General features: G+C 39.7%; 1 protein-coding gene across 2 annotated transcripts in view; it reads left to right on the forward strand.

Annotated features, from left to right (window-relative positions):
• Window positions 1-26154, forward strand: part of UNC80 (unc-80 subunit of NALCN channel complex) — a 166757-nt gene that overhangs the window by 41355 nt on the left and 99248 nt on the right. For both annotated transcript variants that reach the window (XM_089477635.1, XM_089477634.1), the window contains exons 15-24: window positions 423-570; window positions 731-879; window positions 3977-4146; window positions 6217-6318; window positions 7431-7645; window positions 8645-8751; window positions 10057-10213; window positions 13303-13475; window positions 18906-19118; window positions 20592-20763. In XM_089477635.1, coding sequence (XP_089333761.1) covers window positions 423-570; window positions 731-879; window positions 3977-4146; window positions 6217-6318; window positions 7431-7645; window positions 8645-8751; window positions 10057-10213; window positions 13303-13475; window positions 18906-19118; window positions 20592-20763 — 1606 coding nt within the window. The remainder of the gene's footprint in view (window positions 1-422; window positions 571-730; window positions 880-3976; window positions 4147-6216; window positions 6319-7430; window positions 7646-8644; window positions 8752-10056; window positions 10214-13302; window positions 13476-18905; window positions 19119-20591; window positions 20764-26154) is intronic.

Consider the following 26154-nt stretch of genomic DNA (forward strand, 5'->3'; position numbering starts at 1 on the left):
AGAGCTTGGGGTGAAGGAACTAAACTGTCACAATTAAAGCCAGTTTGAGGTTCATTTGGCCAGTTTGGGGGTAAAAATGGCCTGAAAACTAGCACACAGTTTACAAAAGATATGGGGGTTTCTGGGGCCGTACTTTGTGTCCCGAATGCCACATGCAGCACACAGCCCACACTTTGCCTCTCCTGATTTATTCCAACTCCTTTTACTGAAAGGAAGGTCTTCCATACCCAGCATCAGTAACAATGTGGAGTCTGGAATGTCATCTGCTTTTGCAGTATACCACAATGGAGGACAGGAGTGAACAAGGTCCACTCTGTTGTATTGGAATGTATTGGAATGCTCCAGACAATCGCTTTTTAAAAAGGTGACAAGTCATCAGTTTGACAATGGGTCCATTGATGGTTCTTAATATCTCTCTATAGGCCCAGAACTGCCTCACAAAGTTGTACAAGCTGGATAAGATGCAGTTCCGCCAAACCATGAGAGACTATGTAAACAAAGATTCACTCAACAATGTGGTCGATTTTTTACATGCCTTACTAGGATTCTGTATGGAGCCCGTTACTGACAGTAAGTGTAGTCTATCCTTATAAGTGTCCCACTTTTCCCTTAGAGGAAGGGCATCGCAGCCAAGCATGGGAGATGCTGGCTTCAGAGGTATTATTAAGTCATGTGCAGTAATTCTTGTCTTGACAGTACAATTTGACCCTTTCACATTTGCATTTTGCAGACAAGGCTGGTTTTGGAAATAACTTCACCACAATGGACAACAAGTCTACAGCCCAAAGCGTGGAAGGTATTATTGTCAGTGCAATGTTCAAATCCTTGATCACCCGCTGTGCCTCTACTACACATGAGCTCCATAGTCCTGAGAATCTGGTATGGACAACCTTTGCATGCTTAATTCTATGTATGTCCTGTCATACTGGCATCATTCATTTCAATTTATCATACACTACTGGCATGGACATTTACTATCGACATACGAGAGCATGACATTTGCTGGATACACATTTGTAAGGCAAATATGCACATCATGCATTTGCTTGAAGAACATTATATGCCCTATTGATACAGTTTTCATGTGTTCAAATTCTCACTAGACTTGGGTTTTGCCATTTTCCTTAATGTAAAACCTTGCTGTCATATGCCTTTGGAAATCTACAGTGTAGCTCAAAAGATCATCAAACAGCAAAATTCTCTCATGCAGTATGTCTGGATTCCTATCTGGACAATGAATTGACCTGAAAAAGTCCTTTCCTTGTGTGCAAGATGGATGCTTTTGGAAATTCTCCTTCAGAGCAATCTGAGATAAATTCTGACACACACATTTCTTGATCAAATCCACTTCCTGTTTGTGAGCATCTCAGGAATTTATCACAAGGGAGGGAAGCACCCAAATCTCATGGATAAACGGCGTTTAAGTTCTGCAAGAGTGGGATTATTTTCAGATGACGATACATGACTTGAGCATTAACATGACATTAACCTATGCAGAAAGCCAAAAAATCACACCACTTTTTAACTTTGGGAAAATCCAAAGTTAAAAAGCAGTGTGATTTTGCAGCTTTCTACACAGGTTAATGTCGCTTTAATGTCAAAATTGCCTAACATATCTGAAAATAATCCCACTCTTGCAGGATATTCCCAAGATTTAAACCCCATTTAGCCACGGGATTTGGGCACTTTTCCTCCTGTGTGATAAACTCCTCATGGCGATAGAAGTAATATTAACATCACATTAGTGACACTCGAGAAATAAAGAGTTTGGCCTCTGCCACCAAACAGATGTCTTTGTTAACATATGGTCATATTTTAACAGCTGTCAAGTTGCATAGGAAAGGTTAATTTGTATCGAGTGGGCTTCGCTAAATAGCTTTGCATTAACTTGAAAATTTAAGACTGCAAAAATTATATGCAGCTGGGGCTGGAGCAGGGGAGTAAACTAGCTGCTTGCATAGTTCTCGTTCCTGTTGGGGTGGAGATAGGTTATTTGTTGTTGTCATTAACTGTTCTTAAATTGATCTCAATCCATGGCGAACCTATGGATGAGACATCTTCCTGCTTTATTCCTGCAAACCTATACCCATGACCTCCTTAATAGAGTCCATGCATCTGGCATGCGGCCTTCCTCTCTTTCTACTTCCCTCCACCTTTCCTAGCATTATTGTTTTTTCCAATGAGTTCTGCCTTCTCAAGATGTGTCCGAAGTACGACAGCCTCAGGTTTGTCATCTTGGCTTTCAGGAAGATTTCTAGCTTGATCTGCTCTAGGACCCATTTGTTTGTCCTTTTGACTATCCACGGGATCCTCAACACTCTTCTCTAGCACCACATCTCAAATGAATTGATTTTCTTCCTATCTTCTTTCTTAACTGTCCAGCTCTTGCATCCATACATGGTAATAGGAAATACAATGGTTTGTGATTCTAGTGATTCTAACTTTTATGCTGAGTTGTATATCTTTGCATTTTAGAATCTTTTCTAGTTCTTTCATAGCTGCTCTCCCCATTCTTAATCTTCTTCTGATTTTTTGGTTGCAGACTCTGTTCCTATCAGTGTTTGATCCCAGGTATGAGAATTCTTTTACTATTTCTATTCCTCATTGTCTAGGTTAAATTTGTGTAGATTCTCCATGGTCATTATTTTTGTTTTCTTTATGTTCAATAGTAGGCTTGCCTTTGCATTTTCTTCCTTGATCTTCCTTAGGAAAGGTTCTAGGTCTGTGAGGTTTTCTGCTAGTACTATGGTGTCCTCTGGGTATCTTAGATTGTTGATATTTCTTCCTCCTCTTTTCCCTCCTTCTTCTGTGTCCAGACCTGCTTTTATAAGTTCTGCATACAAGTTGAACAGATAGGGTGAAAGGATACAGCCTTGTCTGTCCCTTTTGCCAATTGGGAACTATTCTGATTTTCCTTGTTCTGTTCTGACAGTAGCCTCTTGTCCTGAGTACAGATTCCTCATTAGGACTATCAGATGTTTTGGCACTCCCATGTCTTTAAGGGCGTTCCATAGCCTTTCATGATCTATGCAGTCAAAGGCTTTGCTACAGTCTATAAAGCATATGCTAATTTTCTTTTGGAATTCTCTGGTTCACTCCATTATCCATTGTATCTTTGCAATGTGGTCTCTAGTGTCTCTTCCTTTCTTGAGCTCTGCTTGGACCTCTGGGATTAAATGGGTCATGCTTGCATGTTTTAATTTCTTTTCTTTGCTTCTGCAGTATATAACCCTTGGAAAACTGTCTTCCATTCATCTTACCCTGAGGGTGAGATCCAGCCAGGGGCCATGTTTAGCCAGCCATAGGACAGTCTGGGTAAAATTAGTTACTTAGAGTTCTACCAGTGGCTATGAAGGGATGCTGGACCTCAAAAGGACTGTGATGCTTGTCTGCTATAGACCATGTGCTGCACCAGTTACCAACAGGATTGAGTACTAAATGAAGGCTTGCTGATGCCTGGAATTTCAAGCAGTTCCAGCTCAGAACATGAAGTGATTTAGTTTTCAAAGGCATGATCAAAGAATTACACAGTTTTAGATCTCCTTTATCATGTGGAAGTGTAATGATGAATTTGAGTTTGCAGGTAGTCCAGTGCTTGAAAAAGTTAGTTCTGGGGGATAACAATGGCAGCATGCTCCAGCCAGCTTTACCACTGTCATTCTTGCAAGTATTGTGCCATCTTGGCACTTCCTAGTGTCACACCCTCAATGTAAGTCTAAAAGTATAGGCAGCTTCGTTGGTCTATACCAACAAACCACTTTTGCTAGTCCTTAGGGCCTCCAGGAGATTGTCTTTTCTAAAGGTAATGAGTCTTAATTCTCCATTTGAAACCAAATCTTAACATCACTGCTAATAACAAAAAAATCCTGGTCATGAGACTCTACTTGCCCTGGTTACACTGCAACAATAAGCACAATACATTGGTCACTCAATTGGTCTTTTCTTTCTTTCTTTCATAATATTCTACATTCTTTAGGGATTGTACTGTGACATCCGACAACTTGTTCAATTTATCAAGGAGGCTCATGGGAATGTCTTTAGAAGAGTAGCTCTCAGTGCACTTTTGGACAGTGCTGAGAAGTTGGCACCAGGGAGAAGAACAGAGGAAACTACTGAGCATGAATCCAAACCATCCGGCAGCAAAAGGTTTGTATTTGAAGTAGGAAAAGCTGAGAGATTATTAAATGAAGCTGTAAAGCAAGGCTTGCCCTAAATGCAAATATGCCATACCAAAGACGACACTCTTTACTATCTTTTATAAGAAGATAAATAATATTAGCGCTATTTGGTCTGTGGTAAACATAGGTTATTCCTCTGAAAATCTATTCTGATATGTATGATATGTCCACAAGGCAGGAATATAGAAATCCTGGATGATGAAAAGGATTATAACAGAATCCCAAAGAAGTATTACATTGTCCATATGTTGTTGAGATCCAATGGAAAGCACTGTAGAGTATGTTTGAAGCTTGATGAAATGTATGGGGCAGAAGTACACTTAAGCAGTGCACATAGGTTATTCATCTGAAAGACTATTCAGATATGTGTATTATGTCCACAAGGCAAAAATGTAGGGATCCTGGAGTCTTCTTTGTAGTCTTTGTGACTCATACATTGTCTGACATCTGTGCAGGACTACACACAAAAGCTTCAAGAGTTGAGTAGCCTTTGGTAGCATCCTTCTCCCCAGTGGCATCACAGAGGCATGCCAAAGGCCTGTTACAGACTGCCAAAATAAAGCTGCTTTGGGTCTCTTTGGAGATATGCTGTTTAAATGATGCAGGCATCCTAAGAATCCAGAAGCTGCACCAAAGCCGCACTCCAGTGCTTAGGAATGGAGTGTGGCTTTGTCGCGACCTCCCGACTCTTAGGACCCATACATCATTTAAATAGCATACCTCCAAAGAGACCCGAAGCAGCTTTATTTTGGCAGTTTGTAACAGGCCATTGCTACTTCTTTCAGTTTCTTTTCAGTCTCCATGAGAGCAATAGCACTAGAAATAATCTGGTGGCACAGTGGTTAAATGCCTGTACTGCAGCCACTCACTCACAAACCACAAGGTTGTGAGTTCAATACCAGCCATGGGCATAGGGACAACTCAGCCTTGGAGCCTTCTGAGGTTGCTAAAATGAGTACCCAGTTTGATCTAAGATGGCCCCAAAAAGCACCAGTCTAAGCTAGACCCAAGTAAGAGTTGCACCCATACTATTTAACTGCTCAGCTTACATAAAGGATTGAAGCAATAAAACAATAAAAACACCCAGAAGTGCCTAAACAACATAACACCTTCACTTGCCCCTGTCATTCTGGTCACATAGAATTAGTGGAGCGTGTACTTTTTAGTGTCCATACCATAAAGACCTATGTATTGAACTTATTTTGCTGATACACCATAAACATCCAGGATGCTCAGAACAGTCTTTTGTTTCTTTGCTGCCTTCAGACACTAATCCTACTATAACACATAAAGTAGCTAAATTTTGTGCAGCAGCCATTAAAATCCAACAGGTGACTTGTACCACAGATTAGTAATTGAATTTCCAGTTGGGTTTTGTCAGGATTAGATGGGCTCTGTCCTCTAACAGATGCTTATCTGTCTTAGGTACATATTTTAACTTCTTTTGTGAATTTTTGATTGTATTTTGCATACTGTATTTTGCTGTTCTTATGCTGGTCTGTGACTGTACTATCTGTCTTTCTATCTGGTACCCATATGTGTGAATCACTGAGACTACAAAGAACAGGCTGCTTATCTGCATTTTTTTAATGGTCAGCTATGAACTCAAGACACACAGCTGCTTCTCCTCTTTCTATTGTCTTTTCCATGAAACTGAAGGAGGTCGTTTTTATTCTTTGTGATGGAACATGAGCATTGGAATTTCCACTAAAAGTGACTCAGGTCTAGAAGGTTCTGTGTGTAGCTCTGTTCAGGTTCCAGACTTGTATATATGAATTCATTAAATAGTGATAAAATCATAATAACTTATTATGTAAATAACTTATTCTTAAATAAACTGGCTGTTTAGAGTCTTCTCAGCATCTCAGTATCAGTTCTCTCTCATGATAGATTTGTAACAGGGAAAGAATGCAAACATTGATCTATTTCTCTGTCTCTCTCTTTCTCTTTGTTATGGAAATAATGAACTGAGTATTCAAAAAGGCTTGTAGAAACAGATAGGCTACTATTCCTCTGACTGGTTGTTTTGTTTGCATAGATCTGAAGTGGGAAGTGTTGTTATTGACAAAGGACAGCCTTCTTCTGCTCCTGATGAATGCCGTAGTTATATCTCAAGCCGCCCAATGCAGACTCCAGAGCAGTAAGTAAATATTTGTGGGAGTTCTAACATCTATCCAAATTTCCCAAGAAATCAGGTGATCAATACCTTGATCATAATGATGATCCTGGTCATTACCCTTGGCACCTACTGGCCTTCATGGATATTGTTGTTACTGTCTGCCTTCAATTCATTTCTGACTTGAAGATTTGTTCAAGGGTTCATTCACATTCAAACCACTATGTCAGTGATGGTCAACCTTTTGCAGACTGAGTTCCCAAACTGCAACCCAAACCCCACTTATTTATTGCAAAGTGCCACATCCCTCTGGTTTCTAGTAATGAACTCTGGCAAATTCTGTGCTGGGGCGACAGCATGTGTGCCCACAGAGAAGGCTCTGAGTTCCACCTCTGGCACGCGTGCCATAGGTTCGCCACCACTGCACTATGTCATGCTGGTTCTCTTCACAGATATAGCCTATGAATATATCTCATAACCCTCACCTACATGAGCATAAATTGTGCTGATGCTTCATAAGGATCTTTGTGAAGCTCTGTTTGAGAGTTTGTCTCAGAATGCCTGATCGAGTAACCCAGTTGTAGAGTTTTACCATATAGAGATTGTTGGGTGTGGAAGGGATTGGCCCCATTCCTCCAGTCACTATTTTGCATCTGGCTTTGGTTGATGGACCATGATAAAGCTGTTAAAAACAAAGCAGGTCCCAGAAGCCTGTGCTCTTCCCTCTGTTGCTACATGCTATGTGTCATTCTAAGCAATCTAAGGGGGGGGGGGGGGACTCATTTAATATCTTTGCTGACCCCTACCTGTGGTATAAGTGAAATATATTAGCCTGCTGCATAGAGATTGCTGTATAGTTTTCAAGATCACATATTTAATGTTTTTGGATATTCAGAATGCTAAATAAATGCTAAATATTTTATTATTACTATAATAAAAAATGTTGTCCCTCACCAGCCTATTTAAAACTGGCAAATCAAATTTAGACCCGAACAAATAAGCCATTTTTTTAATCGTGTGGTTCCTTAATTGCCTAAGAGCAGGGCAAAGCTAGAAAAGTAAAGTATTCTCATGTCCCCCCCCCCTCAATCCTGGGAATGTTCATGTAAGCAACCATGTAATCTCTTGTCCCACAGTGATGAACAAATGCAAGGAGCAGCCCTAGGCCGCAAAGATTTCTGGCGGAAGATGTTCAAATCACAGAGTGCAGCAAGTGATACCAGCAGCCAGTCTGAACCAGATACCTCTGAATGCACAACAGCACACTCTGGGACAACAACTGAGAGGCGTTCCCGTTCTCGTTCCAGGCGGATCTCTCTCCGAAAGAAACTTAAACTTCCCTTAGGTAAAAGTATGTTGCTTTCTTGAATTATCAAACAACTTTCCATTTTTTCATGCATGTGCACACACAGATAAACGTTTGCTCAGACTGTGATAATTACACACACACACACTATCTGAGTAGACGTATGTATATACAGGAAGCCCCCGCTTTTCAAAGCCTTACTTTTTGATGACTAGCTCTTTTGATGCTTGCAAATTACAGACACGTTCCATTAATTTGATGAAGGGTTCATTGTTTTGCCAATTTTTCTTGTCTAAAAGGCTTGCTTGGACTGCTCGCTCACCTGTGCCTGGTTCCAAGCCTTGCCTATGGAAACAGTGTGGTGATGTGTAATGTGTTACATATTTTTGAGGGTGGCTAAAAGCATTTGCAGGCTTAAAAAAACCCGGTTTCCACTTTTTCAACTGATTCCACTTTCTGATAGTGGCCGAGTTCCTAACCAATCAGATAAGAGGGTACGTCCTGTAATAGTCTTCTTCTGCATTCATTACCAACCTTTACAATTACATGCATTGATTACTATCCTTTTTCCATCATGTTTTCCTTTTGCATATATATATATATAAAAAATGTGACTTACAGAATTTTGGGTTCGTGTGCCATAAGGGGCCTTAAATGCAATGTGATAATCTCCATAGTTTCCTCATACTATTAAGAGATTCATATCTATTGCGAGTAGCTTCAGGGACAGAATCACATAATTATAGAGTTAGAAGGCAGTGCAACAACCATCTATTCCAATCCCCAGCCATGCAGGAATACACAACTAAAGCACTTCTGAAAGATGCCCATCCAACTTCCAAGACCACCAAAGAAGAAGAGTCCACCATTGAAGAATTCTTACAATGAAGAAGTTCTTAATGTTTCAGTGGAATTTATTTTCTTGTAATTTGAACTCATTGGTTCTTGTTCTAGTCTCTGAAGCAGCAGGGAACAAGCTGATACCTTCAATATGAAATCTTCTACAAGACACGACTTGCCTTTTCCCTTTCTTTCTTTATACAGGAAATTGGCTGAAACGTTCATCCCTTTCTGGGCTGGCAGATGGTGTAGAAGACCTTCTAGATATCAGCTCTGTGGACCGTCTCTCTTTTATCCGGCAGAGTTCCAAGGTAACAGACCAACAGGGAGATGAGGTGTGAGATTAGGCATGGGTCTTAAGTATATTAATGTCCCAGTCCTATAAAAAAATGAAAATAACAAGTTGAGGTAAAATTCTTAGGGTCTAAAGACTTGGGGCTACACTGGGGCAAAAGTCTGAATGGACCCCTTCCCTTCCTTCCCCTGCACCCACTTCAGAACCAATCTGAGTACCCTTTTCTCCGCAGGGACATTGGCTAGATTGTCTTCACTACCTGACTGTCCCTGCAGAATTTTGGTCCACTGCTATTTCTCCCCTCGCTTTCCCCACCATCACTGCTACCACTGCTCCCCCTTCCACCACTCATGCCTTACCTTCAAATCCTGGGGCCTTTCCTGGCCTGAACGGTTTCCCTCCTCCTCCTTCTGTTGGAGCACCCATTGCTCGGGGACAAATGTAGTACCCACCATGTAATCCGGGCATCTCATTTAGCAGAGCTGGCAGAGAGGTCAGTGGGAGTGGTGAACCCAAAAAGCAACAGGTGACAACAGTGGCAGCAGCACTGGTGGAGGGGTCAGTGGTGGTGGAGGTGATGCAAACAGCAGAAGCACAAACTAAAAAAATAAGAGTGTATCCTGAATCTGGAGCAGATAAGGCCGTGTGTTATGTGGCCCTATCTCCCCAGATTCAGCAACAAGGCTGCACATCATTGGCCTTATTGCCCCTGATTCAGGGAAAGGACGGATTTTTTAAGGGCCTTTCAGCAGCATAACCAAGGCTTTGGCCAAAAGATTGTAGTGAGGTAAGTAAGGAGCTCAGATGTATCAATAATGGCCTAAGTAGGGTAGGAAAATTGTTTGGTGCAAAAGAATAGGGTTGCTGGAAGTTGTTACTCACACCTTGTTCCCTGCCAGTGCTATCTTTAAAGTACCACCTTGTAAAGCCACAGGTCTTAAAAAGCTGAACTGGGGTCAGCCTAAAAAAATTAACCCACCTTTTTAAAGCAGTCTGACCGTACCCAATGAGAATGTGAAATGTCATCAACCAACCATCAGGAAAAGCTGCAGAAGATCACCATCAGTTAGCTCTAGTTGGCTTTCTTTGTCCATGGTTAGTCTCTATTGCCTTGGTGGCTAATTTACTTTATGAATCACAGTAAAGAACAGGAAGTTGGTGTAGGAGGACTGTTTTCTCAGGAAAGATGCAAACACAATTAAACAACAAACACAGAAAAACCACGACTTGTTTGCTTTTACACAGATTTTTCTTCAGCCAACATCAGAAGGCCCTGAAAGAGGGTGCATTATAAATGGATAACTAAATCTCTTTTATGTAGGTGAAGTTTACTAGTGCAGTGAAGCTGTCAGAAGGGGGGCCAGGAAGTGGCCTAGAGAATGGGCGTGATGAAGAGGAGAATTTCTTCAAGCGTCTTGGTAAATGGCGCACCTGCCGAAGACATCCATCCAAGCTTCATCACACAGAAGAAAAAGATGGTTAGAAGTCAGGGTTCTGTTTCTTCAGTCCTTTGAATTTTTCCCTCTCCATTGCTTACATTTATTTATTCATCTATCTATCTTTTTATTTGGTTACCTTCCTCCTTTAATTTAGCCTTTATCTCTTTAAAACAGGTTTTTCCTTATTTCTTCTCAGTTTCATTCTCTTGCTCGATTCACTTGTAGCCATTTCTTTCTCCGTTACTCCCTTTGCCACTTTGATTTCAGCAGAATTAAACCCAAGAAGGAAAAGCAAATATGAACCAATAAATTAAATTTAAATATGCATTTGGATTTCCAAAAATAAAATTCACCACTTGGAATAAAATGAAATAATTTGAAAGCAGATCTCTAGTTTCAAACATACTGTGTTAATATTTAATTTCACTCTGTGGATATGATCACCCGTTTTTATTCCCCATTCTTGATCATCTATCATTTTTTTCTGTAAAGTTCAGCACTGATGAAATGGAAAACCCTGTATAAAATGTGTTTTAATTATCTCTTTTCTTCTGTGTTTATTTGTCTTGTGTCTTCATGCCATTTCTTAGAGATGTTGTCTTGCATTCTCAACAAAATTCATAACAACATTTTAATACTTGAGATATATCTGTTCATTCTTGAAGCAGAGGCATCTGGGAGAAAGTGTGTTTTTCATATATATATATATATATATATTATATATGAATTATATGTTTTCAAGTACTTCAGAGCCATCCAGTTGCAGATGTGAGCTCCTGGTTTCCAAGGAAACAACCTTGCATCTTGACATTCTCCTATTTTTGTACAGAAAAAGAAACGCAGCATCCTATCTCAATGAATTTTGTTCTCTTTGTATTTTTTCATGACACTGTATATGATCTGACATTACATATTACATTGTCAAAGATGGAAATAATGTTACTGCATCCTTTATCCATTGCTTCATCATGCAATGCATTTCTATACATAAAGGGGTAATGCACCAAATAATGTCAAGTGACTATACCTTTTGGATGGTGTTTTAACACAAGTAGTTGTGATCTTTCTGAGCTCAATGTGCCAAATGAATATTAGTCCACCCCATTTTGTAAACAATACCCAATGCAGTTATAACCAGCCAATTGAGAAGTTCCTATAATTATTTTTAATGCGTTATATGAAGATTATTATTCTTTATGGGCTTTGTGGTAACACATTGCTTTATTATTTGGACTCCTCTGTTAATTTCATGCATGATCATGGGACATGGTTTGAAAATTTGTTACCAAGCTCAAATTTTAAGTTTGAGTTTTAAGACAAGCATATGAACTTCAAAATTTAATTGCTATCATTTTTACTGGAAATATGGTTATTAAAACTGAATGGGAATTTGTCACTTTTTAAACCGAAGCAAATTTATTCATTTTTAATGAAAGGGTAGTTTTGTTCAAGCCTTTATATTCATTCTATGAAAGTGTTAAGACATAGTGGATGATTTTTCTAGAAAGCAACTACCCTTTCCCTATTCTGATGAGCCCTGGTTAGAGAGTCTTATTGTTTTTCATAGACCCTTACTCAGTGACTATCTAGGACTATACCTTATATAATCTTTTACCCTTTCTTCCCTTTACTGCACCATAGTTGATATAAATCAGCATAACACTCAAGAATTCAGCCAGTAAGGTTTAGTGAAGAGCAGTCTTTTGTCTTCAGCATATCATTTATGGCAATCAACAAATAATACTGTTTAAAATGGAGAATGTTTGCTCCCTCAATCTAACACTACAAGCAAATGTTTCTAACACTATTGAGTTAATAGCACATGCACAAAAATGGTTCCAGTCTTCACGACATTGTGGCCCCTCACCTGAAAATACAACGTTCAGTTTTGCATATTCCAAAATACTTTCCCTTTACAGTCTGTCAGCCATGCAACATAGATTAAAACACATTTTAACACATTAAGTTAAAACGCATAAACATACGGCACATTAAAATCATGCAGCATAAAATTATAATATTCCAGTTTAAAATTCATAGCAAGATTTGAATAGACATGCTAGAAGAGATAGATCTTTAATACTTAAAAAAAAATAGACAGCATGATAAACTGCCAAATCGCTCCCAGAAGGTCATTCCACAGTCTAGGGGCGGCCGATGAAAATGTCCTCTGGGTGACAGTTGCCAGTCTAGTCCTGACCTGTTGATCTAAATGTCTACTAGAGGACCTGAGAGTGTGGGGAAGATTATATAGGAGGAGGTGATACTGTAGGTAACCTGGACCCAAACCATGGGAACAGGGAAATAGAAAGCCAGTAGCACTGATGCAACTATGGTTAGTTAAGACTGAAAATAACTGGACCTAACTTACTTGTGATTTATTCAGTTTAACGGGACTTAGTAATGACTAACTTAAGGGGACTGGCTCTTGGCACTGAAACAAAGCTATGAAAACCTCCTCCAAGTTTTGAAATATACTGTTAGACTGCAGTAATTGTGTTGCTGTGTTCCTTTAAACCATATATCCTTCTGATTAACTCACTGAAGATGCAGGCATCTCAAATAGTGCAGTCCGGTGCTTTCAAAACAATTCAGACATAGAGCTGGCCCTCAGCATCCACAGATTCATTATCCATGGATTCAAGTTTCCATGGCTTGAAAATATTTTTAAAATATCTGAATTACAAAAAGTAAATCTTGATTTTGCCATTTTATATCAGGGACACCATTTTACAACACCACTGTATATAATGAGACTTGAGCTTCCATGGATTTTGGTATCCACAGGGGGTCCTGGACTATATCACTCAAACAGTAAGGGTCCAGAAACTCAAGAACATTTGTTTTCCTGTGGCATGTCAGTAAATATTCTCTCTCATCCATTTTCTCCACTGCTAAGAAAGCAGAAACATTACATCTGATGGTTCACACTGATATTGCTTTGTTCAAGGATGCTCCACATGCACCCCTCTGCCCTTATGCTATGCTTAGTGGTGATACATGGATGGGCCAGAAATTAGGAACCACATGCGCTACAATCTTCTGTGAGCCTATTCTGTGTTTAATCTCTTGCTGGAGGTTCCTCTTCCCCCTTTCTCCCACAACCCCCTTTTGTATTCTTGTTTAAGGTTGCCAGACATATGATGATCACCTGGCTTCCAACCAAGAGGGAAGCAAATCCAAGAATGTTGTGAACCTGGGTGCAATACGGCAAGGCATGAAGCGTTTTCAGTTTCTCTTAAACTGCTGCGAACCAGGAACAATCCCTGATGCTTCTATCTTGGCAGCTGCCCTTGATCTTGTAAGTCACTCCTGTCCTGAACATTGTTCCCAACTAATGATTCAGTAATGTATAAAGTGGGATATGTTAATGTATCCCGACTGTTGTGAAGGTGCAGGAGATAACAAGGAAATACGATAGAATAGTTAAGCACAATTATTAACAAACAGGAGCTTCTCCCATCTGGTCTGTAATGGAAAGAATATTTGATTTACTAGAATTACGCTGCATCTAATGAAAACAGCTCTTTTATTCAGATTTCTTTAAGGCTCCATATTTCACAGCTCTACTTACCAAGCCTTTGTAAAGGTCTTTTAAATGTAAGAGTGGCATATCTGGCTTTGACTCCTATAATTCCTTGGAGAGGTTGAGATGATGTTATAAATAATTAAAGCAAACCATAGCTGTGAGTCTCTGGTTATTCACTGGAGGCATGGGAGCCTTCAAAGATTTCTAGTTTATGATTTATTTATAGAATGGTGATTTGTGGATTCAAGGCCTAGAAGATCCAAGCCTAGCATAGATTTTGATCCAATCTGTGCTGTTGCTTCAGCTGCTTTATATTTCTTGCTTTCCTCTCATCTCATCTGCCACTGGAATACTCTTTGCCTGTTGTTGATTTTGTAGTGTGATTGCTGTTCAGAGCAATACTTTTGTATATTGAATCTTTTTGTGTTGCATGGCATGTATGAGTATTCCTGCATATGCACATATGTTTACAATTCACTAGCAATCCTATGTCAGTTCAACTCTGTATGGACACTTTTTGAGTTTTTTCCTTGAGTCATTTTTTATTAGGTAGCAGCTATCTTTAATTACCCCTGAGAAGATTCAAGGATGTACAAAGTGTCCCTTTTATGCCTCTTACCCCCACAAACTACTTGCTTAGTGCAATTATAGTCTCCTGTTGTAATAGAAAGCTTACTTCTGCCTACCTTTTCCAACATGTTGCAATAAGAAGAATGCTACTACTGAATGGTAAGCCAACATATGTGTAAATTCCCTTCAAGCAATGAGGTCAACTCTAGTTTAGGTAGAATTTGAATATAGGCTTGAAAGCTTACCTGTTTTGCTTGCTTTTGAATCAATATTTTTCCCTTATCACACAATCTGAATACTTTAAAATATATTAAAGCCTTTAAAGGGGGAAATGCCTTGAATGCCCATTTTTAGAAAGAAATAATCATAACACTTCTTTGCTGAGCTTTGTTTTTAAGACCTAAAGGCCATAATTTATTAAGATGATATTATACAAACGGGTGGGAAGCGGCACCAGCGTCCATTTTAGGCTTCGGGAGCGTGCACCAACTGCACGCTCAGGAACCCTAGTCTGTACAGATGCCGCCATCATGGCGGCCTCCCATCTACACAGGGGGCCGCCATTATGACGCCAACACTGTGCAGCATCCGGACATCACTAGCATCCCAATTGTCTCCCTGCACCAGTGCCCAAGTTTCACTGCTCCAGGTATAAGTTTATATAAGGTACATTGGCCCTCTCTGACGTTTCTACAGGTATATAGCCCTCTCTGACCTTTCCCAAAGAAAGGACTTGGTTATTGGAGGGCTGACGTGCTTCATTTAACTTATTAAGGGTGCTGATTTGCATTTATATGGCAATATGTGGCCTATACAAAAATGATAAATGTCCTGGACATCTGATGCCACTTCTGTCTACTCTGGAAATTTACTCACATCTGCTCTGGTACCTGAAAATTCTATCAGTGGCACTATTTCTCACTGTCCCTGAAATATCAATGCCATTATTTATTAGATACATGTCCTTCTTCATGTTGCCAGGTTTGCTGTCTTATCCTTTGTACAGGATGTGCGAGTAGGGACTAAGATAGTTTGCTCAAAGTGATGGTCCATAGACCATTACTGTTCCACAAGTCATTGGCTTCTGGTCTGTGGCAAGTTTCTAGGAAAGAGACACTTATAGCCAACAGCCAGAAATATGATTCCAGTCCCTGGCACATTGGGAAAAATATTACTGCTCCCCACACCAGATAAAATTGGAAGCAATCAGTTAGAATGCTGCTTCTTCTCTCCTAGCGTTGTGTCTGACTTGTGCTAGCAAATGTCACAAATCTCACCAGCTCTTATAGAGGGCTGGACAGTTCATACAGCTACAGGGAAATATATTTGTATAAATATCCTGATGCATTACTTACAATTTAACTTCTTTTCTCCCCTCAAGGATACTAGTCATTCCCACTTCACCCCCCAAAATCCTTGGGCCTGTCCTGCACTTTTATTGTAAATGTTGAGTTGACCATTGGGAAGCCTTTTAGGGTTATGTGAAGTATTCTGAAGGTAAATGAAGGTTCTTTAGTTTGTTTGTTTTATCATATTTAAAAGTTATTACATAAATATTGTAATGGAAGCAACAGCGAGGCCATTTTGTACACCAAATTCCAAAGAAAGTGTCCATCTTGTTACAGTTTTGCAGCCATGTTTTGCTTTGTTTTCTGTCGTCAGTGAAAGTGGTAACCTGTGGTTCTTTTCAGCTATGCACCTACTGGCTGATTCATTTCTCTCCATTTGTGATGTGTTTCTCTGTGGTGTGAATTCATCCTTATCCATTCTGTCACACATCTTCATCTTTCTCTTGCTGCTTCTTCAGATTGCTCTGGGCATAAGGTAAGCTATTGCAGGGTATTTGCATAATGCTCTGACATTCAGCATGCTAACTCTCTCTGCGTATAACATTTATAAAAATGGCTTTAAATTTAGAATGGGTCAATAGAAATTTACATCATGAAATCCTCTTGTCTATGATACAACTTTAAGTTTAAGATCTTGCAGAAATTGATTATGCAATTGAGAGCTGAGAGCTTATGTTGCCAGGAAACTAACCCCTTTGGAGCAACTCAGGGACAAACTATATATTCAGTTTTAGTAATGTGCTGAGAATTGTTCTTGGGTGACAGAAGATTGGATAGGTAAAATTGCCAGTGTAGGAAATACAGATCCTAATATAAGAACAATGCATTCTAGAGCAATTTTTCTAAAACTCTCAGGTTTCCTTCTTAAGTTACTTTGCACCACAGACAACCGCTACCTCCAAAACAACAACGGCCATGCATTGGCATGTGGATGCAAAGAATCTCACCATGCAAGGCACTATCTGGGGTCATCTGGAAAAGCCATGGTACAGGTTTTGCCTATATCTAACCTGTCAAAGAAACAGCTGTGTTAGTTTGGAAAATAAGTATGCAAAGGGATATTGCAGCATCTTTTAGACTAACTGAAATATAAAGGTTGGTAGCATGAGCTTTCGTAGACTTGAGCCTACTACTTCAGATGCATTTCTGGACTGGAAAGCCTATGGACAGACCTATATTGCACTGAGCTTGGTACCACATCTCCACACCAAAACTCCACACAGTTTCCTATGAACATTCTCACACAGAATGCCAGCCTTTTAGGCCTGAGAAGCAGGCGATTCCCCTCTGTCTACCATGGGTCTGTATAGAAGGAAAATTGCTTGCAGTATTGGGGTGTGAATTGTGGCTCTCTCAAGTAATTTTTCCTCCTCTGCCAATTATATTTTGAACTGATTTCTGTTGTACACTTGGTGTAATGTAAAGTGTTGTGTGATATTATTTGGGGTGAGATGCACTTGAAAAGCTAAGGGGCGATACAGATGGGCATCTCCATGGCGCCCGTTTATGCCCCTCATCGGCGCCACACCAACCCCTCAACACGGCACTGACACGTGCCCTAAAAGAAAGCCACCTAGAGCGGCTTCTTTTTAGAAGCGCCATAATGGCGTTTGTGCGCATTGATGCCGCTGCTTCTGTTTGGGCGCACAGACGCCCACACGTCATCGCCACACGCCCCATGTGGACAGGGTGCTGGCAAGATGACACATGGACTCTGCTAGAAGGGCTGGGTGTGCATGGACACCCAGCCCTCTGGAGCCCTAAAATCAGCCCCACCCCACTTTTGGCCATCTGTATTGGGTCTAAGTGAAAAGTTTTCTTCAAACTCATCCTCCATTTCTCTCCCTCTCTTCATCTACACCTTTGCTATTCTGATTTTTACCTTCCTCTTCTTCTTTTTTACCCAAACCATTTTAATTCTACAAGTAAGATAAAATAGGTGCAAAGAAGAGTGGATTTGTCAGATCTGAAGATGCTATAAATTAAATTTGGAATCCTTGACTCCTGTACTTTACCACTGATATTTTCAGTTCGCATTTGTTGTTTGGTATCAGGGAGGCAGAAAGGATGCAATGATTCAGCTGTGCAGAAATATATTCTGCATATGTTTACAGATTCAAACATTTCAGATTACGATTTCTCCAATCTTAACTCACTCACTGATCTTTGTAGCTATCCGTGTATTGCTGTTCTTGCTATGGATCAGTGCTCTCTAACCAAAATAAATTACTCCTGATTAACCTTTAGCAAACAAGGCATTTGAAGAATGAGTGAAGCATGTTGGTGGGGGTGGAAAAAAGAGAGAAATGCAGATCACTGACAAATTTAATTGAACAAGACGTCAGATGAGATTCCATGCTTTAGTACAGCCTTTTCCAACTGACAGTTACAGACTTGTTGAAGTCCCACTGTTTCCATGCAATAATCCTATTATGGTCTCAAAGTCAGAATAATAATCTAGGCCATTGTATTTCCACGTTCCATATATAGTCATGAAAACTGGATAGTGAAGAAAACTAACAGGAGAAAAAACAGCTCATTTGAAATGTGGTGCTGGATATGAATTATGTGAATAACATGGACTACTAAAAAGAGAATTGAATCTTAAATCTTAAATCAAATCTAGCTTAAACTTTCACTAGAAGCAAAGGGGCCCAAACAGACAGGCCAAAACAAAGCTGATTTGGGTCACTTTGGAGATATGCTGTTTAAATGACACACACATCTTAAGAAGCCAGAAGCAGCGCCAAAGCTACGCTCCGGTGCTTAGTACTAGAGCATGGCTTTGGCAAGGCTTCTGGTCTCTTAGGATGCATGCCTCCAAAGTGACACGAAGCAACTTTATTTTGGCCTGTCTGTTCGGGCCCAAAGATGACTAAACTGATGCTGTTGTACATTGTATGTATCATGAGACGACATGACCCATTGGAAAAGATGTTAAAGCTTAGTAAAGTAAAAGGCAGTAGGAAGAGGACTTACTTATTTCTTCAAAATATTTTTAAATAAATAAAAAAAATTAGCAGTGATACACTGTAACTGTTGCATTGTTGGTTGGGACAAAGCCATGGCTACAAATCAAAAATTATGGGTACATTCTTAGCATCTCCTGACCTGTCACTCTTTATTAACATGGTATGATCTGTGATCTCTGTCTCACTAACATTGTCTTTTAGTGGAACTGTCATGTACGATCATGCAGAAAAAGTACTTTGGCGCGACCTTGTTTTAGCGTTACTTTTTGCCTGTTTTGAACTCTTGATGATATTTTGATAACACATTCTAGGAAGCGCCGGTGGTGGCAAGAGCAGCCCTGTTCTTGGAGTGTGCTCGCTTTGTTCACCGCTGTAATCGTGGCAACTGGCCTGAATGGATGAAGGGACACCATGTGAACATCACAAAAAAGGGCCTTTCTCGTGGGCGCTCTCCAATAGTGGGGAACAAACGTAACCAGAAGTTACAGTGGAATGCAGCCAAACTCTTCTATCAGTGGGGAGATGTAAGTTCCTGTTCTTAATTTCTTCTAGGTGGACAAATGTGGCTTGAAACACTGATTTAGGCTTTGCAGTTCAAAATATTTTTACTCCTCTTGTCTTTAAAGTGGTGCACAAAGAAAACTTCCTCTGTGTTTCACTGATCTTCATATCCATGTATAGTTTGCTATTACATTAAGTCACTGTCCAGAGCAGAGGTGTAGCTATGGAGGATGGAGGCAAAATGAAAGCATTGACCCCCAAATAAGAATTATGCCCCCATAGAGTTTCCTCTGTGTTTCCTTTCCCTTCAGTCCCGAGATTTCTAGCACTGCAGAGAGTGAGACAGTTAAAATTGTTCCCAAATAGATTGCCTCTATCTGCCATGTTCACATTCCTTGGTAACTTTGCCCCCCCCCCTTTTTTTTTTTTTTTATGCCTAAACTCTATTTCTAACTACTCAACTGAACATTTAGGTTACTGCGATGCTAAAAAATTGAGGACTGAAGGAAAATTTCATTTGGGTGGTAGCATTCTTATGGGGAGCAATGCCCCCATTTTGCTCTCATAGCTACACAACTAATAAAGAATACATTACTAATACAAAAAAAATGCAGTGGCTTAGGAACTGCCAGGCAACATGGTATTTGAATAAATAAAGGAACCAGTTATGGACCCCAGCTCCACAGTTCCATTTTAGAGGGAAAGTTTGAGGATCGTTATGCTTACGGTAGTTTTATATTCTCTTAATATATTATCTTGGTATGTTGTCCATTATGTATTTGTACTGTATTTTCTGATCTAAACAGCAGTCTATCATAAGTAGAAGAGCAAGTACAAATACACTGTTGTTGATGATGACACTGTTATATATTCTATTTCCATCTAACATATTACAAAACCTGATTCTGTTCCATTTCAAATTGCAGATCCCAAGAAATATCCATTAAGCAGAATTATCAAACATGCATCGTATCCCAAACTGCTACATCTGTCAACCACCGTCAATAAAATTAAAATTAGAGGACATGGCCAATAAGAGTGCAGCTCTGTACATATCTACTTATAATTAAGTGTCATAATTTTCAGAGTAGCTTTCTTACCAAAAAAAAAGTGCACATGAGATTGTAACTATGGCTTCTGCTATAGGCACACCTCGTTCTCTCATTTTCAATGAGGAAAATGAAGTAGATTGGATTTATTAAAGAGCTACGCAAATGCTACTATAATTATTTTTTTCCACTTTCTAACTTGAATTCTTTTTAATATAAATAGAAACATTTATTTTTATATAAACAGAAAATCCAATTTTAAAACAAATGAGTTTCAACACTTTGGACATTTCAGTCTTAAGTACCTTCAGCTACACTTAGCCATCTACATAAAGACAACATGGGTGGTGTTGCCCATCTGAGGCCTTCAGCTCTTTGGCAAAGCTTTGAGACCCAAAGACTTTCCTGTAATATTTAGTTGTTTGTCACTCTTTCTTCTGCTGGCAGGCAATTGGAGTCCGTCTGAATGAGCTCTGCCATAGCGAGAGTGAGAGTCCAGCTAACTTGCTGGGCCTTATTTATGATGAAGAGACCAAGAGGAGACTGAGAAAGGAGGATGAGGAAGAAGACTTTTTAGATGACAGTAAGGAGACTCCCTTTACTACAAGAACCCCCGCTTGTAAGAATCTCTGCTTTAGGAACACTTAATTCTTTCTTTCTCTCTTTCATTCTCTTTCCACCCACTTGTATTCCAAACTTCGCTTCCCTCCTTCCTCTCTATCTGCCTGTGTCTAGCTGTAATGCATTCTGTAGTGGCAGAAGCAGAAAAGAGGAACAGGAATCACAAATAAAGCAGATGTGTTGTATTTTACAGCACAAACCGTACCTGAGAAAGCTTTAATCCAATGGAAGTAGTCCCAAATGGAACCAGTCTGGTAGGCCCAGATGGGGACATACAGTACCTCCCCATCTGCCGCCATAGGTCATTTCCAATAAGATGAGTAGCATTTGGATGACTAGGACAATGTGGAGATGTGCAGATATGCAAGAAACCTCATGGAATCTGTACATGAGGTTTATGATAGTATCTATGGTAGTACCTATAGAGAAGGACTAAAGTTCAGTTCCTCACACCTCAGTTGTTTTAAGTGTCCCAGATAGTAGGGTTGGGCAAGACTTGTTTTTAAATCTGACATCTTGGAGAGCTCGTGACAGAATAGACTCAGGATGGGAATTATGATGCCCTCCAGATCTTATTGGAATGCAATTCCCATTATTCCTTCACTTTTTATGTTGGTTAAGGCTGTGGGACCTGCAATCTGACATGACTGGGAGGCCTATATGATTCTCACCCATGCCCTAGATGAACGATGTTCTGGCTAACTATAAAGTCCCTTCATTTTTTCAGCTCTGCTTTCAGATATGGTTCTCCCTGGTGAGACTGAAGCAACTGGTTGTAAATCAGGTTAATCTCTGTGACTTATTATTATTGGGAGGATTTTTGTTACATTCTTTTTGTGTTCTTTACTTCAAAAGCAGTTATTCTATTTTCTCTGTCGAGACCATATGTCATTACAGTGATTAAAACAATAAATGCTATCTAAAGATTATAATTCAGAAAAGACTGGAGTTTTAAAATCAGTTTTCTGACTTTAATATTTGTTACAAGCTGATCCTTAGAAGGATGTGCTATGAGAAACCTAATCATTTTTATGACAAATCTGTAGAAAATATAATAAGCAATTCATAACAGAGAGGCTATTACTTTTAAAAGAGAGTGGAACTTTAATGCAAGTAGCTTTGAGAATGAGATTAAGCCTGTTATAATGTTATATTGTACAACAGCTCCAGTCTTTTCAGAGCTGAGCTAAACCCAAGCCAAACAGAAATTAGGTAAATTAGGTTGGTTTTAAAACTAGTGGCCAAATGTTGGTGTGCTGATCTTTTTAAAGATATAGGTTGAAAGTATCCTCGAACATTGTGTAATGAAGTAACTAAAGTAGTGTATTGATTATTAATTAGAAAGTAAAGAACAGTTTCACAGTTTAAAATCAGCATGGATGTGTAGAACATGATAGTATCTTATGCCAATATAGAGTGCAAGTTACACTAACACTCCGTACAAAACCCTTTCCCAACATCGTCTATTTGTTTGTCTGTCTGCTGCAAAGCACTGTGTGTACTGCTGTCTTCCACTAATATATGGACTTGTCTGCCTGTACAGTTGTTTTTCAGAGCATGTAATCTGCTAGAGTTTTGTGTAAGTTTGTTGTATTCATCCAGCAGTTACACAGTTCTAAGGGCAGATTAGCGAAAAATTATGAAAGAAAACTAGTATAAGTATTTCAGCTATCATCCCATCTAATTCCAAATGGTTACAATGGGCAATACGCAAAGTCAGGTGATATCAGCTTTCATAAATCAAATGCAATCTGAAATGTAAAGCAGGAGGAAATGTGAAAAGATCCTTTTCTTCTTTCACATCTTGCACACTTTATTCCAGTTGCTTGTTTATACAGAATGGAATTTTATTTATGAAGTTAAAGAGAGAGGGAAGGTCTGGCTTCTTCTGGATGAGTGAGCGCACAGCTTGGAAAACTTAATACTGTTGTGAACTATAACTCCCAGAATCCCCCATCCAGCATGGCTACATGGTTGGAGGATTCTGGAAACTGCATTCTGAAATAATAACTTCTTCGAGTTCTGATTGAACACAGAAAAACAAGAAGGGTTTTGTAAGTCAGACAGGCATGAAAAACTAGAATATGACATCCGTTCTCAATGTTTGCTAATTGTGTCCTTCAAAAGTGCCACCACACTTTTGCTGTTTCATTCTGACAATCAGAGCAGCATGTATAGGGAACTGGCTTCTCTCTGTGAACATATGCAGTCTTTTCATGTTCTGTGAGGCTTTCTGGAGTATTCGCTGAGTCGAGACAGTTTTAGTATATTTCTTTGTATGCATGCTTAATTTAATGTGCATCAATTGCTCTTTGTAAGAAATGTAGTTTTAGGAAGAAGGCAGCAGTGGGAGGCCAGGTAGGAAGAATATAGTTCTATGATGTCTTTGTCTTCTAAGTGTGGAAAGGGTGGGTTGGCTCAATGCTTATTTCCTTTCCCACAGTCCCAGATTTTCTGTCAGAACAGTTAATGTGCTATAAGCTGCTATATTTCTTGTGTTGTGGAAAGGGTCGAATAAAGAAGTTAGTGGCACTGTGCAGTTACAGAAAGTAAAGAATGAAAATGGAAAAGAAAGATGGATTTGGCTACCTCAATTAAACTGATCCTAATATAGGGTCTTATGCTTTCCTGTTTCCAACTGTAGTCTTCAAAATGAAAGTACTGTAGTATCTTTTCAACAACTTCAAGACTTCAGTTCTACAAAACTGTTAGTACTCAAACGTTGACTCATCATTGTGGTAGAATTCAAGATATCGCCATGTTAGTCTGTAAAGCCAATGTATAAAGAGATCTTGTAGCACCTTGGAGACTAACTGAAAGAAAAGTGCAGGGGTAGGCAACCTGCAGCCCGCGGGCCGGATGCGGCCCGGCGAGGCCTTGGGACCGGCCCCAGCCCGGTCCTGCCGCCAATTGCCGCCGGGGCTTTTGTCATCTCGCACACAGGGGCAATTGTCTATAGAAACCTCAGAAACATGCATTTATATTAACATTTTTTAAAAAATCAGCAAAATTTTTTGCGTGTCCTCCACTTTTTTAAAAAAAAGTGTCCACCATTTGAAAATTTTATCCTACATTTGTCCTGGTTTATTTATTTATTTAAATATTTTGAAAATTATTTATTTATTTATTTATTGGCTTCGGCCCCCCAGTTGTCTGAGGGACAGCAACACGGCCCCCGGCTCAAAAAGGTTGCCAACCCCTGGAAAAGTGCATTCCTCAGATGCATCTCGGGAAGTAGACTGAAGTCTACAAAAGCTCATGCTACCAACTTCTTTCTTTCAGTTAGTCTCAAAGGTGCTACAAGATCTCTTTATATACTGATTCATAATGCACTTTTTTCCTGTTTCCAAAGTGGTCGTAATTTTCAGGAGCAGCACTTGCTAAAATTTGGGTTCTCTTTGAGCCTAGGTAGATAGCACAGCACTTCTCAGACTAGCAAATCTACTGAGTGACATGACATTTCCTGAGAGATACTACAGATTCCTCACCTTTTGAAACTTTCAAGCTCTCTCATTCAGAGTCTCAAGCAACAGTTTTGTTTTGTTTCTTTTTGCTTTCTCTCTCTCTCTCTCTCTCTCACCCAGTAATGTAGTGGGGAAGAAAGGTTAGTTCTCATTTCCCCAGTGGCTCTTACATTCAATATTGATTCAGAATGTATCAAGATGCCAATCATTAAGTAGCTCAGGTTTGCCAACATGTAATTAATCTGAGAAAGAATATGGTCTGCATTCATCTGCTAGTGGAAGAGGGTTGCATTTCCACATTTACCACTCATTTGTATGCACAGGGAAAAGGCTGGTAAATGTGAATGGAATTGTCTCTTGTCCCTTATGAAATGCTCGTCCTTGTTTTGTAGGTTGGGCGTCTAGATACATGTTCCAAACCAGGATGATTCAGGCCTTGCATTAGGATCATCCTTGCTGGACTTTTAGATTGAATGGCTCCATGCACCGGACACCTATACTGCAGTGCTCTGGGGACTGAGGCAGGATTTCCCTGGCAGTGAAAGACTGAAATAATGCACACACAATAATGCAACTCAGGCAATATCATCAAAAGTGTATTTGTAGTCCACAGATTATAAATTGAAAGGGAAGGTGTACATTTGGTTGTAAAGACTCACAATGGCCTTTTTGACTGGGGAAGAAAGCCGAGAACTAAAAATGTGGATGTGAAGAAAGTCTTAGTAAAAGGCAGGGAGAATAGAGAGGTAGATGAAGAAATGAAAGTGGATAGCGCTGTACAAAATGCTAAGGAAAAATGAACTGGGAAACTGAAGGCTGAACAAATGAAACATATAGGAGGCAGGAAACTGTGAAGAGGAGAAGTTAACAAATACAGTAGCCCCTCCCAATTCATGGGGGAACTGAAATCCGATGTGAAAAAATGTGGGAAACCTTCCCAAAGAAACTGTAAAGGTTGTGTGCACAGGGCCCTCTCAGGACTTGGGCAGAAATCCTAAGGGGCCAGAGATGTGTAATATGAGAGGGGAGGATGAATTTTATGAACTGATTTGAACTAACTGGCCCAAGCCATCATGGATGAAGGATAGTGAGGCAAACCTGAAGCTAGGCTGACTCCTACAGTGAAATGTTGGAGACCACCTTGTTGTATGGTGACAGTATTATAATTTGTAACACTGTCTTCCCCTCATCCTTCGTTAGTGATGACTTTCTAGATGCACAGCTCCAGCTAGGAAAGAGGGAAGTGAGCAAGACAATGAGAATAACTGACCTAGCTTAGGCCTGAGTGCATCACTATCCTTCCCTCCTTCTTTACAGCCTGAGCTTCAATGGTAGCTGCTATGTCTCTGCAAATAAAACAGCAATAATCCAATAAACCCATCACTTCTTTATGATCACCACACTGTAGTAGTAACAGTATGGCAGTTCAAAGGGAAAATCTGTTAACACAATGCGTGTCAAATAGGGATCTAATGCCCCCCCCCCATATCACCACATCTCTCCTTTAAATAGACAAGCTAATCATTTTATACAAAGAATCAAGTTAAAGGTACTGAGGAGTGTGAAGTATAAATGAGAGGTATTAATTGATATTTATGGCAAACAATCACAAATATTTGTATAATTATAAAAAAACATGGCAAAGTTATTTCAAATTCTCAGATAAACTGACTGTAGTTTGCAAAGGTAACTTACATCACCTTTGAGACTGACAGAAAGAAATTGGTAGCATAAGCTTTCATAGATTAAGTCTGTTTCATCAGATGCATGGAGTTGAAGTGTGTAGGAACAGACCTTTATAGCTATGAATGAACTGGTTGTATGTGTGAATAGCAATAGAAATGCAAAATGTATGGGTATACGGATGAGATGTCAAGTTCACTATTAACTATGCTCACTGGGAGAGAATGGCAGAAAGAAAGATA

This window comes from Sceloporus occidentalis, unplaced genomic scaffold, assembly GCF_023333645.1.
Source record: "Sceloporus occidentalis isolate IW3139 unplaced genomic scaffold, rSceOcc1.0.p SCAF_12, whole genome shotgun sequence".
NCBI lineage: Eukaryota > Metazoa > Chordata > Lepidosauria > Squamata > Phrynosomatidae > Sceloporus > Sceloporus occidentalis.